At 31.0% G+C, this 16,032-nt stretch overlaps 1 protein-coding gene and 1 long non-coding RNA gene across 2 annotated transcripts; both read left to right on the forward strand.

The window, feature by feature from the left end:
- Positions 1-210: 210 nt before the first annotated feature.
- On the forward strand, positions 211-4,532 carry LOC134683952 (uncharacterized). Its single transcript, XR_010101123.1, has 4 exons — positions 211-314; positions 1,008-1,103; positions 2,592-2,687; positions 4,454-4,532. It is a non-coding gene; the product is annotated as an uncharacterized LOC134683952 (long non-coding RNA).
- A 3,914-nt stretch (positions 4,533-8,446) lies between these two features.
- On the forward strand, positions 8,447-12,996 carry LOC134684684 (protein crumbs homolog 1-like). The gene is made up of 4 exons (XM_063543988.1): positions 8,447-8,600; positions 10,367-10,462; positions 11,356-11,535; positions 12,738-12,996. Exons 1-4 carry the CDS (start codon positions 8,447-8,449, stop codon positions 12,968-12,970), a joined length of 663 nt encoding a protein of 220 aa, XP_063400058.1. The 3' UTR covers positions 12,971-12,996.
- Positions 12,997-16,032: the final 3,036 nt, after the last annotated feature.

Below are 16,032 nucleotides of genomic sequence, written 5' to 3' on the forward strand. Positions count from 1 at the left end.
CAGTAATTATTATGAAACATATAGTTACGTGTACACGTTTTCAATTAAACATGAAGGTTTGCAAACTAACTCCATTTCTTAAAAAAGAAACACTTTTATTTTGGATAAATTTAATTTTCGAATTGCGGATAGCAAATTAACGACTATTTGCTTTGACAATGGTTAACACATTTAAAACGAATATAATATTATTGATGATAATGATGTATTTCATACAGATGATCCATGTTACAATATAAACTGTGGTGTTGGTACCTGTTCTGATGGAACCTGCTCCTGTCCAGGTGGATACTCTGGAAGTATTTGTCAAACTTGTAAGTATGTCTAAAATGTGATTTATGTAAAAGAAGTATTTTGTAGAATTTTTAGTGACGCCAACTAAAAAAAATTAACATATTAAAAATGACTTTTTTTTCTTTTATGCAAACTAAATGTTAAAATAGATAAGATAAAAGACGAGAGCAGCAAACCATGCAAACTTTTAGGTATACTCGCAAATTTTTAAAAACATATTTTCCTTGTTAGGCTTAGATACATTTGTCATTATGAATATAAATGAAAAAAGACCTAGATCCTAACTATGAAGGCTTGTTTATGCACTAAAACATATAATATATTAAAAGGTGTAAATTATAGAGGTTGTTATAGTATAGACAACATTCACAGAAATAACCCTTTTATTGTGCAGCAAAGTTTGAAACTGTTAATAATGTTTGCGTCTCTAATTAAGCTTACATAATACAACATAACATAATTCCTTGTCATTACATTTTGAAACAAACAGTAAAATCACAAAAATACTGAACTCCGAGGAAAATTTAAAAAGGAAAGTCCCTCATCGAATGGCAAAATCAAATGATAAAACACTTCAAATGAAAAGACCATAACTGTCATATTCCTGACTTAGTACAGGCATTTATAAATGTAGACAACAAAGCTACTTGCTATACAAAAATAATTTTCATACACACTATGCAATGTCGATGCTAAGTTTAATTTCTTCACAGATGATCCATGTTACGGTGTAAGCTGTGGTGTTGGTACCTGCTCCGGTGGAACATGTTCATGCCCAGGTGGTTACTCCGGAAGTAGTTGTCAAACCTGTAAGTATCGATCATTGTAATTATTTCATTAAAATGACGGTTTTTAGCGTGCCATATTAAAATTTAAAAGTATTTAAAACAATTGTTGTTTTTACTATTTTTCTAATCTATTTTTGAAATTTTGCCTTGACTCGTCATAATTAAAGTAGTCAAACAGCATAGCACGACGAATTTCAGATTTTTTTGATCGCGCGTGGATGTTGGTTGGATTGCCTTGATTCAAGTGAAAACATTATAAAAACGTCAGTCATCCATTGTGTCGTAAATGTCATGCGTATTCAATAAATTTGAATATTCATTTGATGATTTCTTTATTGATGTCCCTCGGTCGACACATGATATTATTCTCAGGCAATAACATGAAACACATAATATCATTCTCAGTCAATATAATGAAACACATAATATTATTCTCAGGCAATATAATGAAACACATAATATCATTCTCAGGCAATATAATGAAACACATAATATTATTCTCAGGCAATATAATGAAACACATAATATTATTCTCAGGCAATTTAATGAAACACATAACATTATTCTCAGGCAATTTAATGAATCACATAACATTATTCTCAGGCAATATAATGTTTTTAAAGGTACCAATTGTTCTGCCCTATGTATGCATATCGATTCTCTACAGTGATGCTAGATGGAAAAATATTTGAATATCCAAAACCTATAACCAACATTGATGAGCTTATCAACTAAAAAAAAGACTGCCCAAAACCGGAATAGAATCAGGGCTTTGCATGATGAAGATATAATTCATAAATTAGAATGATTTTTTCAATCAAAACAATATCGGAATTTAGTTCAGTACCTATTTTGTGGCTACTTTGCGTGCGATAAAAACGGGTTCTAACAATCTACCAGCAGATGTATGGACCCAGTGGTAGTAATAATATCAAAAGTAAAATCCCAGAAATGCTGCAACTACGAGGAAAATTCCAAACGGAAAGTCCCTTACCAAATGCAATTGGAAAAACCAAAACCCATCAAACACATCAAACAAATGGAAAAACAGTACCAATATTACTGCACCAGATGCGTATTTCAACATTAATATCTCTTCAGTGAGGTTTAAAACTGAATTTTTAAAAATCCATAACCAAATACAAACGTGTAAGAGCTATTCCAAACAGTTTTTGTAAATTTAAGTAAAGCTGAAACTGGACATAAACAAGAGCTCTGCATACTGGAAAAACATCTACATTATTTGGAAATGATGTATTAGATTGAATAACAGTCAATAGCAATGCAAACAACATCCGTATTTTCATGCCAGTTCAGACTACTGGGCTGCTGGAACTATTAGGACTTATAGTCTACATTTGAAAGTGCAATTATGCTAATAAATTCCAACTATAAACTAACTATCTGCTGATTGATAATCTTTTCAAATATGAAAGCAGGCTAATGATGAAATGTCAAAGCACATTAAAAACAGCTATGATAACTCTGATTATGATTTATTTCATACAGATGATCCATGTTACAATATAAACTGTGGTGTTGGTACCTGTTCTGGTGGAACCTGCTCATGTCCAGGAGGATACTCTGGAAGTATTTGTCAAACTTGTAAGTTTATCGCAAATTTTCAATCATGTAAAGAAGTGTTATCTATACATCAGTATAAATGAAAAATGTTGTGAATATGAGATAAAACTAATACCCGTCTTGAAAACACACTTTATAAAACAACCCTCCCCCTAAAAAAACATGTTTACTTTCCGAGAAAGCAGCATATCACATATCAATAATCTATGACCTGCACCTAAGTGTTTGCTTAACATATTAGCATATCGTACATTTTCAATCACATAATATAAGTGTTTTTCGAAACATCTATACACGAATATTGATAAATTTGTGTAAAAGAACGGAGCAAACTGAATTTGTGACATGTTTAAAATTTTAACAATAACGTATTTAGATAGTTTTGGGTGAATTTAAATTATAATTTAATTAAAATGTCTTACTTGAAGAAATCGTCTTATACCACACTTAGCATTGTATGATTACGTTTCCTGATTTTTGATTTAATAAGCGTGTATTTTCAAGTAAAATGCTCATATTCTGACGTCATCGTTCTATGACGTCGGGTATCTCATTCATAAAAAAGCATATGACATGGGAGTACGATTGCAACAGCCTGACAATATATTCATATTTTACCACGGGTGTGAACTCAAAGCGTTTATAGAACTTCATGTTAGAATATCGATTGGGTCTTTGCATCGAAAATAAACACATTTATTGTAAAACCAGTGTTGGCATGACATGGATTATATTCTTCTCACATGTTTTATGATGGTATGATACCAAACATATACGGGAGGGATTGTACTTGAGTTGCATATGATGAAGACATAACCTTTCAATCAGTATAATTGAGGTCTTAAGCTGGTATTCAAATAACTACTAGTAATTCTGTGTTAATTTATGTACCGTTGTAATTTTGATTAGTTTCTTTTGTTACCTATAATGACATCGGGATCGGTCTTCTATAAACTGATCTTTTCTATGTGTCTATTTTTTCTACAATGGCTAGAGGTAAAGGTGGAGGAATGACATCTAACAAAACATGTTTTAACCCGCCTCATATTTTCGAATGTGCAAAATCAGGAGCCTTTGTCCATTGTTAGTCTTATATGATTTGATGTTTAGTGTAAAAATGTGTTTTGAAGTTTTGTTTGACGTCTTTTTTTACTGAACTAGTACACAATTTTATTTAGGGGCCAGCTATAGACCACCTCCTATTGTGGAATTTTCTTGCTGTGTTTAAGACCCATTTGTGTCCTTCGGCTGTTATCTGCTCTTTTGTAAGGTTGTTTTCTCTTTGACATATTCCCCATTTCCATTCTCTATTTTATGTATGCCGACAGAAAACCAACTTACTATACAACAAAAGCAAAAACAATAACAGCAATAAAAATAACAAGAAAATCTATACCGTCTATGTCACAGTAAAATTATTTGAGTTGATAGTTTGAATCGAAAGTAAAAACTTATTTATTTGTTAAATGAAACATTATTTTTTTCGCGAATATAGTTGTTTAAACATTTGCTGCAAATCTTCATTCTATTGAGTTTTAAATCAAATGATTAATATAAGCAACCATTTATTCTTACACAGGACAAAGTATGCTTCTATGTTAATGTAGTTTTACGTAGTTTTGCGCACAATCCAAAATAAAAACGTCGATAATATCATTTACTCAATGTTATATATATAATGTACATTATTTCACATACAGAAAAAAACCCTATGATGTTATGAAATTGTTTTCTATGTTTAATATTTGTAAAAGTTGAGTTTTTTGCCTCTTCTGTTTTTGTTGCAGATGATCCGTGTTACAATGTTAATTGTGGAGTCGGTACTTGCTCTGGTGGAACGTGTTCTTGTCCTGATGGATATTCTGGCAGTACCTGCGAAAACTGTGAGCATTGATATATTTTGTTTCTGTATCCATTTGTACGTTTATATATTGAAATATTTTATTTTATTGCACACACATAGACACATAATCAAATATTATGTTCTACTCTCCTATGATAAGGCGTCTTTTTGCAATCTTAATCACTTATGTAAAACGAAATCAACCACGAATTAGACTGTAGAAAATTAAGCGTTAAAGTGGCGTTAAATAATGATAACTATCATATAGTCCGAAGAGCGAATCAATTTTATATATTGTTTTGTTTTGTATGTCATACTGATTTTTCAATATGTATAATTTTAGATTTGACATACATATAAAATAGATGAACTATCAAATAAACACATAAATAAAAAATTCAAGAACAAAATTAATTGAACGAATAAATACTAAGAAATGAATCCCTTTCACAAAACAAGTATATTTGTTTTCTTTAAACATATTTGTTATCTATTATCTATGACAAACATCATTTATATATGGCTGGATATTGTTTTGTCAAATTGCATTTTCAACTTAGATTAACAAAAACTTCAAAGAATCAACAAACAGATTAGAATATTTCTTAGAAAAATGTCAAAAATAGGGGTACAGCAGTCAACAGTGTGTTATCATCTTAATATCATTAAGAATACATTGAAGAGTAAGTTAATTTTCAACCGATAAAATTCTACTACTTGAACATCCAACCAACATAAAAGACAAAAGTTTAGTGTCATTGTTGTTATGATATATATATTTTTTTCAAATTAAGAGAACATAAATATTATGAAAGATTGCAGGCTGGCTTTTCATACCGTTATATAAGAATATTACATTGCTACATGTATACCATTATAATATCTATACACATTGAGTTGCAAAATGTAATTTATTGCACAGATGATCCATGTTACAGTGTAAGTTGTGGTGTTGGCACCTGCTCCAGCGGAACATGTTCCTGCCCGGGTGGTTACTCGGGTAGTAGTTGTCAAACTTGTAAGTGTGATTCCTTGTTTACATTAGAGCAAAGTTAAACTGTATCACCAAAATTATAATCTTTCATTTGATTTTGAAAATTGCCTTGCAAAAGAAGAAGTACGCACTCGTTATTCAGATTTAGAATTCCCCAAACATGTAGATAGCATGGCAAATAGAATTTCATATAACAAATTGTACAAATGGATTGAAGAATTGTTACTGTATAATGGGATAGGTCATACTGACTATATATCAAATATTCCGGTCAAACTTTTAGATAGTATAGGACAATCTTTTTTTCCATACATTTTTATTTTCATTTGAGATATCCAAAGTCACTCGGCCAACACATATATTTCACTCAGTAATTATTATGAAACATATAGTTACGTGTACACGTTTTCAATTAAACATGAAGGTTTGCAAACTAACTCCATTTCTTAAAAAAGAAACACTTTTATTTTGGATAAATTTAATTTTCGAATTGCGGATAGCAAATTAACGACTATTTGCTTTGACAATGGTTAACACATTTAAAACGAATATAATATTATTGATGATAATGATGTATTTCATACAGATGATCCATGTTACAATATAAACTGTGGTGTTGGTACCTGTTCTGATGGAACCTGCTCCTGTCCAGGTGGATACTCTGGAAGTATTTGTCAAACTTGTAAGTATGTCTAAAATGTGATTTATGTAAAAGAAGTATTTTGTAGAATTTTTAGTGACGCCAACTAAAAAAAATTAACATATTAAAAATGACTTTTTTTTCTTTTATGCAAACTAAATGTTAAAATAGATAAGATAAAAGACGAGAGCAGCAAACCATGCAAACTTTTAGGTATACTCGCAAATTTTTAAAAACATATTTTCCTTGTTAGGCTTAGATACATTTGTCATTATGAATATAAATGAAAAAAGACCTAGATCCTAACTATGAAGGCTTGTTTATGCACTAAAACATATAATATATTAAAAGGTGTAAATTATAGAGGTTGTTATAGTATAGACAACATTCACAGATATGCATGCATTAACCCTTTTATTGTGCAGCAAAGTTTGAAACTGTTAATAATGTTTGCGTCTCTAATTAAGCTTACATAATACAACATAACATAATTCCTTGTCATTACATTTTGAAACAAACAGTAAAATCACAAAAATACTGAACTCCGAGGAAAATTTAAAAAGGAAAGTCCCTCATCGAATGGCAAAATCAAATGATAAAACACTTCAAATGAAAAGACCATAACTGTCATATTCCTGACTTAGTACAGGCATTTATAAATGTAGACAACAAAGCTACTTGCTATACAAAAATAATTTTCATACACACTATGCAATGTCGATGCTAAGTTTAATTTCTTCACAGATGATCCATGTTACGGTGTAAGCTGTGGTGTTGGTACCTGCTCCGGTGGAACATGTTCATGCCCAGGTGGTTACTCCGGAAGTAGTTGTCAAACCTGTAAGTATCGATCATTGTAATTATTTCATTAAAATGACGGTTTTTAGCGTGCCATATTAAAATTTAAAAGTATTTAAAACAATTGTTGTTTTTACTATTTTTCTAATCTATTTTTGAAATTTTGCCTTGACTCGTCATAATTAAAGTAGTCAAACAGCATAGCACGACGAATTTCAGATTTTTTTGATCGCGCGTGGATGTTGGTTGGATTGCCTTGATTCAATTGAAAACATTATAAAAACGTCAGTCATCCATTGTGTCGTAAATGTCATGCGTATTCAATAAATTTGAATATTCATTTGATGATTTCTTTATTGATGTCCCTCGGTCGACACATGATATTATTCTCAGGCAATAACATGAAACACATAATATCATTCTCAGTCAATATAATGAAACACATAATATTATTCTCAGGCAATATAATGAAACACATAATATCATTCTCAGGCAATATAATGAAACACATAATATTATTCTCAGGCAATATAATGAAACACATAATATTATTCTCAGGCAATTTAATGAAACACATAACATTATTCTCAGGCAATTTAATGAAACACATAACATTATTCTCAGGCAATTTAATGAATCACATAACATTATTCTCAGGCAATATAATGTTTTTAAAGGTACCAATTGTTCTGCCCTATGTATGCATATCGATTCTCTACAGTGATGCTAGATGGAAAAATATTTGAATATCCAAAACCTATAACCAACATTGATGAGCTTATCAACTAAAAAAAAGACTGCCCAAAACCGGAATAGAATCAGGGCTTTGCATGATGAAGATATAATTCATAAATTAGAATGATTTTTTCAATCAAAACAATATCGGAATTTAGTTCAGTACCTATTTTGTGGCTACTTTGCGTGCGATAAAAACGGGTTCTAACAATCTACCAGCAGATGTATGGACCCAGTGGTAGTAATAATATCAAAAGTAAAATCCCAGAAATGCTGCAACTACGAGGAAAATTCCAAACGGAAAGTCCCTTACCAAATGCAATTGGAAAAACCAAAACCCATCAAACACATCAAACAAATGGAAAAACAGTACCAATATTACTGCACCAGATGCGTATTTCAACATTAATATCTCTTCAGTGAGGTTTAAAACTGAATTTTTAAAAATCCATAACCAAATACAAACGTGTAAGAGCTATTCCAAACAGTTTTTGTAAATTTAAGTAAAGCTGAAACTGGACATAAACAAGAGCTCTGCATACTGGAAAAACATCTACATTATTTGGAAATGATGTATTAGATTAAATAACAGTCAATAGCAATGCAAACAACATCCGTATTTTCATGCCAGTTCAGACTACTGGGCTGCTGGAACTATTAGGACTTATAGTCTACATTTGAAAGTGCAATTATGCTAATAAATTCCAACTATAAACTAACTATCTGCTGATTGATAATCTTTTCAAATATGAAAGCAGGCTAATGATGAAATGTCAAAGCACATTAAAAACAGCTATGATAACTCTGATTATGATTTATTTCATACAGATGATCCATGTTACACTATAAACTGTGGTGTTGGTACCTGTTCTGGTGGAACCTGCTCATGTCCAGGAGGATACTCTGGAAGTATTTGTCAAACTTGTAAGTTTATCGCAAATTTTCAATCATGTAAAGAAGTGTTATCTATACATCAGTATAAATGAAAAATGTTGTGAATATGAGATAAAACTAATACCCGTCTTGAAAACACACTTTATAAAACAACCCTCCCCCTAAAAAAACATGTTTACTTTCCGAGAAAGCAGCATATCACATATCAATAATCTATGACCTGCACCTAAGTGTTTGCTTAACATATTAGCATATCGTACATTTTCAATCACATAATATAAGTGTTTTTCGAAACATCTATACACGAATATTGATAAATTTGTGTAAAAGAACGGAGCAAACTGAATTTGTGACATGTTTAAAATTTTAACAATAACGTATTTAGATAGTTTTGGGTGAATTTAAATTATAATTTAATTAAAATGTCTTACTTGAAGAAATCGTCTTATACCACACTTAGCATTGTATGATTACGTTTCCTGATTTTTGATTTAATAAGCGTGTATTTTCAAGTAAAATGCTCATATTCTGACGTCATCGTTCTATGACGTCGGGTATCTCATTCATAAAAAAGCATATGACATGGGAGTACGATTGCAACAGCCTGACAATATATTCATATTTTACCACGGGTGTGAACTCAAAGCGTTTATAGAACTTCATGTTAGAATATCGATTGGGTCTTTGCATCGAAAATAAACACATTTATTGTAAAACCAGTGTTGGCATGACATGGATTATATTCTTCTCACATGTTTTATGATGGTATGATACCAAACATATACGGGAGGGATTGTACTTGAGTTGCATATGATGAAGACATAACCTTTCAATCAGTATAATTGAGGTCTTAAGCTTGTATTTAAATAACTACTAGTAATTCTGTGTTAATTTTTGTACCGTTGTAATTTTGATTAGTTTCTTTTGTTACCTATAATGACATCGGGATCGGTCTTCTATAAACTGATCTTTTCTATGTGTCTATTTTTTCTACAATGGCTAGAGGTAAAGGTGGAGGAATGACATCTAACAAAACATGTTTTAACCCGCCTCATATTTTCGAATGTGCAAAATCAGGAGCCTTTGTCCATTGTTAGTCTTATATGATTTGATGTTTAGTGTAAAAATGTGTTTTGAAGTTTTGTTTGACGTCTTTTTTTACTGAACTAGTACACAATTTTATTTAGGGGCCAGCTATAGACCACCTCCTATTGTGGAATTTTCTTGCTGTGTTTAAGACCCATTTGTGTCCTTCGGCTGTTATCTGCTCTTTTGTAAGGTTGTTTTCTCTTTGACATATTCCCCATTTCCATTCTCTATTTTATGTATGCCGACAGAAAACCAACTTACTATACAACAAAAGCAAAAACAATAACAGCAATAAAAATAACAAGAAAATCTATACCGTCTATGTCACAGTAAAATTATTTGAGTTGATAGTTTGATTCGAAAGTAAAAACTTATTTATTTGTTAAATGAAACATTATTTTTTTCGCGAATATAGTTGTTTAAACATTTGCTGCAAATCTTCATTCTATTGAGTTTTAAATCAAATGATTAATATAAGCAACCATTTATTCTTACACAGGACAAAGTATGCTTCTATGTTAATGTAGTTTTACGTAGTTTTGCGCACAATCCAAAATAAAAACGTCGATAATATCATTTACTCAATGTTATATATATAATGTACATTATTTCACATACAGAAAAAAAACCTATGATGTTATGAAATTGTTTTCTATGTTTAATATTTGTAAAAGTTGAGTTTTTTGCCTCTTCTGTTTTTGTTGCAGATGATCCGTGTTACAATGTTAATTGTGGAGTCGGTACTTGCTCTGGTGGAACGTGTTCTTGTCCTGATGGATATTCTGGCAGTACCTGCGAAAACTGTGAGCATTGATATATTTTGTTTCTGTATCCATTTGTACGTTTAAATATTGAAATATTTTATTTTATTGCACACACATAGACACATAATCAAATATTATGTTCTACTCTCCTATGATAAGGCGTCTTTTTGCAATCTTAATCACTTATGTAAAACGAAATCAACCACGAATTAGACTGTAGGAAAATTAAGCGTTAAAGTGGCGTTAAATAATGATAACTATCATATAGTCCGAAGAGCGAATCAATTTTATACATTGTTTTGTTTTGTATGTCATACTGATTTTTCAATATGTATAATTTTAGATTTGACATACATATAAAATAGATGAACTATCAAATAAACACATAAATAAAAAATTCAAGAACAAAATTAATTGAACGAATAAATACTAAGAAATGAATCCCTTTCACAAAACAAGTATATTTGTTTTCTTTAAACATATTTGTTATCTATTATCTATGACAAACATCATTTATATATGGCTGGATATTGTTTTGTCAAATTGCATTTTCAACTTAGATTAAAAAAAACTTCAAAGAATCAACAAACAAATTAGAATATTTCTTATTATAATTTTCAAAGTAAAATTATTATTTTTTTTATTTACAAGAATCGCTTAATCATACAATAAGTTTTCAAGAAACTGTTTATCCACTAGACTGGTTCCCGCAATATTCTGCATGTTACACATATATCAATATATCCTCGTGATAGCGTATGGCAATCAGATAATACTTGGAACGCAGTACCAGGAACCCTGATACTTATACACTTTCCTCATCCCGTCTCGATTGAAAGTAGCAGTAGATAATAAAACTACGTCAGAACATAATAGTATTTTGTAAAGTATGTCAAAGCTCTTGTTAAATGGCTTTTGTCTATACATTTTAGCATGTCCATCTGGTTATGATTGGCTTTCAAGTAGCAATACGTGTGTTAAATTTTATGGAGGTGATTACAGAAGTTGGGCTAACCTCAAAACGGCATGTCAAGCTGATGGTGCAGATTTGCCTCTTTTAAATACAGACACGCTATTTAATGACTTCAGGATCTACATGGATCAAAAATCAAGTAAGTTCAAAATCTAATATTCACCATCATTTCACACCTGAACAAAAATACAAAAAAAATATAAGTCTGTAAGAAAAAGGACATATAGAAGCTCTCTTGTCTTCTTCAAACGCATAATGCCGTCTTAGATTCCTAAACCTTCAAAAACAAAATAAAATAGAAAAAAAATAACGTTTTTAGGTTGCATGTATATTCTAGTACTTTACACATACAATCAAAACTAACTGATACAAAATTAGAAAAGACTTTGATATCATACAAGTCTAAACCAGGTCGTGACGAACAGTAACAAAATATAATATGTTATTTGTTAATCATCGTTAAAATACCAAACTTGATGAAACTCATGAAACGTCATGTAATTGGTCTTCAAGTTAGGTAAAGTTTGATTATGATTGTGACAAGCAAAACGCAAATATGGTGAACAACACTCAAGAAGTCTTATTCGCGAACAATGACTTAGTATTCCCTTAATAAATTTAGAATGAAAATCAAACGTTTAAGGTATCAATAATTTGCTTAATAAGCATGATTTTATAATTAAACTAATATGCTTTATAATTGACAATGAGACAACTACAAAACATATATCAACAAGAGACCAAAAGAACATATAGATTAATAACTATCGTTTACCATGAATAACAATCCATACTGCATACTAAGATATGAAAAGGCCCTGAAAAGACAAATGCAAAACAATTTAAACAAAAAGACTAACGGCAAGTGTATGTACAAAAACAATGTATACATGTACATACATTGTACATAAATTGCATTATGGATCATAATAAAACGATCACGGAATTCATTTTAGGTAAACAAGAAAAAAATTAATCTCTCGCTAGTAATTTAGGTTGATTGTTATTTATATAACATTTTCTCATCTGGTATGAAAATCTTGATCAACAAACACGATCCAGTAAATTTGTAACACCCAGTTGTTCAGTGTGGTGTCATTGCTGTCAATAAACCCCGAGAATGATAACAAATACAGCTTGTTATGTAAAATGAGTGGATGCATATAACTCATTAATTTACTAATAAGTTAGTATAATAGAGAAAATGTGGTGTGATCGACAGCTCTTTATTTGAAACCAAATGAAACATAAATCAGCAAACTACATGCCACCGTACAGTCTTCAACAATGAGCAAAACAAATACTGCATAGCATGATAATATGTTGTGTGTTCTTATCCAGGCGATCGAGTTGCTGTTGATGGAACGTTGAGCGGAAACCAAGGTATTTGGTCAAACGGGGATGTATTGAGCAGCAATAGATTTTGTTCCGGGAATCCCGATCTGACGTATCAACCAAATGTGTGTTTATACTTTGAGGATACAGCTGCTGGTTATTGTGGAACAACTACCAATAGAATTGACGATTCTTTATGTTCAACATCTGCATTAAGAATTTGTATGAAAAAATTATAAATGCTTTAAAAAGGGTTTGAATAGGAAATGTTTTACCAAATATAAATTGTTCGCTGGAATATTGTATGTTGCGGAGACTTACAATGTTTTGAAAATCTATAGAAACTCTGTTTTACAACATCATTAGTGGGAACAATTGTACATTTGATCGTTATACATGTTATATTATGTTAACAACTTGCACTGATCTCTGACATGTCTATATGAATTCAGAACTTAAATACAATCCATCATTCTGTAGAAACTTTAACAAATCTGTTTAACAGTTGTTATGTATGTTTAAGAATACTGACGGGCAGTCATCCTTCTTTTCTGTACTCTTTTCAATTTTTGGAGAATTTAAGTTCAACAAATAAAAGAACACTTCTGTTGTCGAATTTTAATGAACATAACTTAACTGAATATCGCTTATATGGTCAGTTTTATAAATTTCCTGTTACAACACTTTGAATTTAAAAAAAAACTATGGATATTTTTATCCCAGGAATAGATTACCTTACTAGCTGTATTTGGCATACCTTTTGAGAATTTTAGGTCCTCAATGCACTTCAACTTTGTACTTGTTTGGTCTAATGTACACGAAACGTGCGCATGGCGTCTTAAATTATAATCCTGGTACCTTTGATATCTATTAACTATTACATATTCTCTAGTATGCACAATTTTTGGATGGTTGACAAACTTCCAGTTATTTTTTTCAGAAAGGAAGGATTCTAAAACAAACATTATATTGTAATCACTATGTATATGATGTATGATAATATTTCACGGTTCTATTTTTTACAGCTTTACGCATCAGATGAAGCTCATCATTACTTTTCGTTAATAATGAATCACACGCACCCAAATGACAAGACAACATGTCAAATCTTCAAATAGATCAATTTTGAAACTCATTAATTATTAACTACTGTTTAAAGTAGACTCGTTTCAATCACCACAATCGCTCTCACTTGAAATATTTCATTATGACAACGAATAGTAAGGAGAATTTATAATGTCTTTTGTGTCAACACATTTTAAGTCGGTTTAGTAATATTTTTTTTCAAAGTCAAAGTTTACTTCGCGAACCCTTACATAGAGTCCGCCTAAAGTTAAACACCACCTAAGTATAATTCGCAATATTTGTTTAACTATTGCAATAAAACTCAGATAAACACGCCAACCAACTTTTTATTAAATTTTTCGAATACACTGTTTCGATGCCTTTAAATCATTTTCCTACTGTCCGCGTACAGGTGAAATTTGACCTTCACCAAGTAACTGTGAAATATGGCAAGGCGTAAGTTATCTGTGACTGAACATTGACAAACAATTGACATATCAAACACTGATAGGAGCACTAGGAGTATAGGTTTCCATTTTAATTTTAATCACACCGTCATTGTCAGATTTTTACAACGTCATTTTGACAGAGGAACTAAAACAGATAGTACAAGATCGGGACGATCCCGTTTAACTACCGATCGTAATAACAGACTGCGTATTTGTCGTGCTTAAGCCAACCCATTTACTCCTGCCCAGACACTATTGGCATCAAGGTGGTCGTGATTGTGTTCGAACATTGGTTTTACGACTTCATAGAGGCTATCTAAGAGCATGTCGTGTTGTAAAGGAACCTGTGCTAACAGACAGGCATTGTATACTCAGGTTTCAAAGGATTAATGACCATCGACCCTGGAACATGAGAAGCTAGCAAAATGTTCATTGGTCAAATGAGAGTCAATTTCTGTAACGACCAAAAGACGACAGGATAATAGTTTGGTGGGAAAATAAAACTTCTTATAACAAAGACAACATTTGCCCTACGACTGGATATGTTGCTAGTTGTGTTACAGTATGGGGTTTCTTCTGATACTGCTGTAAGGTGGGTATGCATAATCTGCAGTGAAGCATGAACGAACAGACTTACAGTAATTTGGTGCTTACAAACATTGCAGTCCTTCATTTTGATTTTGTTCATAGTAAGAAGAAATGAAATGTATAGTAATACTAAACACTTATCAGAGCTGATATATAAACGAGATATGACCATGAATAAGTAAATCTTCAATAACAAAAAAGCATTATGGATAATATTAACAGATGAAATTTACGCCAAAGTGCGGTCTTAGATGGCTTGTATGCTCGGAATTTCCAAAGTGTCGAACAAAATTATACATGTCATAATAAAAATTAAACAATTCACTCTTTCGTATCAAAGGGAGTACACTTAAACGTCACATGAAATAACACGATTTTGCAGAAAGAGTGTGTTCTATCTTGCTTTTTTCTTAACGTGAAGGAATAACTTTTATTCAATAACTGCATGTTCATCGTAAATATTAAAACTGTGTAATCGAAGTTGCATGCTTTGCATGTTCAGCATGAGTTTAATTAGTACAGTTTACTTTGACAAGAATTGCAGCAAGTGAATAATCATATTTATAAAATATTTCCTCTGGACTTTAAATCATCAAGATTTAATAAAACAAATGAAAATTACTAGAAGTATTGCCAAATTTAAATGCTTTAGAAAAAATATTTAAATGAATACTTGAAATAAGAGAATATATTTCATTTAAATACCTCCCTCTAGAGGAATATAAAAAAATACTGGAGTCCCTTGGCCCTACAGAATAATTAATAAATGTCGAATTTTGATTTAAACATCGCAATAGATATTTCAGAAAAGAATTAGATGCCATTGCTTTTAGATAATAATTGATTGTTAACCTATTGTTGCACCATTATTTTTACAATTGTTGTTATTTAATACTTCCTCTGTGTTTATATGTCATTCTGTACACCTTTGTTCATACATGTTGTGCTAGTCTTTTTGTTGCAATAAGGAAAATTCATTATAAAAAAGACTCATAAATACAATACTTTCCTGTTCATTTCTTTCAATTTCTGTTCGAAGTGAATGTTGGTAAAAAAGGGGGTGTAAGTACAAACATAATTTAATGAAATCTCTATTGCCTATACGGGGTGAAAAGTAAACGGTTTCGGTTGATACCTACACTCTCTCTCTCAAATTAAAAATGTATGCAATCCTTAAAATACTATTATCTTAAAATAAC

Source organism: Mytilus trossulus, chromosome 9 (genome assembly GCF_036588685.1).
Source record: "Mytilus trossulus isolate FHL-02 chromosome 9, PNRI_Mtr1.1.1.hap1, whole genome shotgun sequence".
NCBI classification, from domain to species: Eukaryota; Metazoa; Mollusca; class Bivalvia; order Mytilida; family Mytilidae; genus Mytilus; species Mytilus trossulus.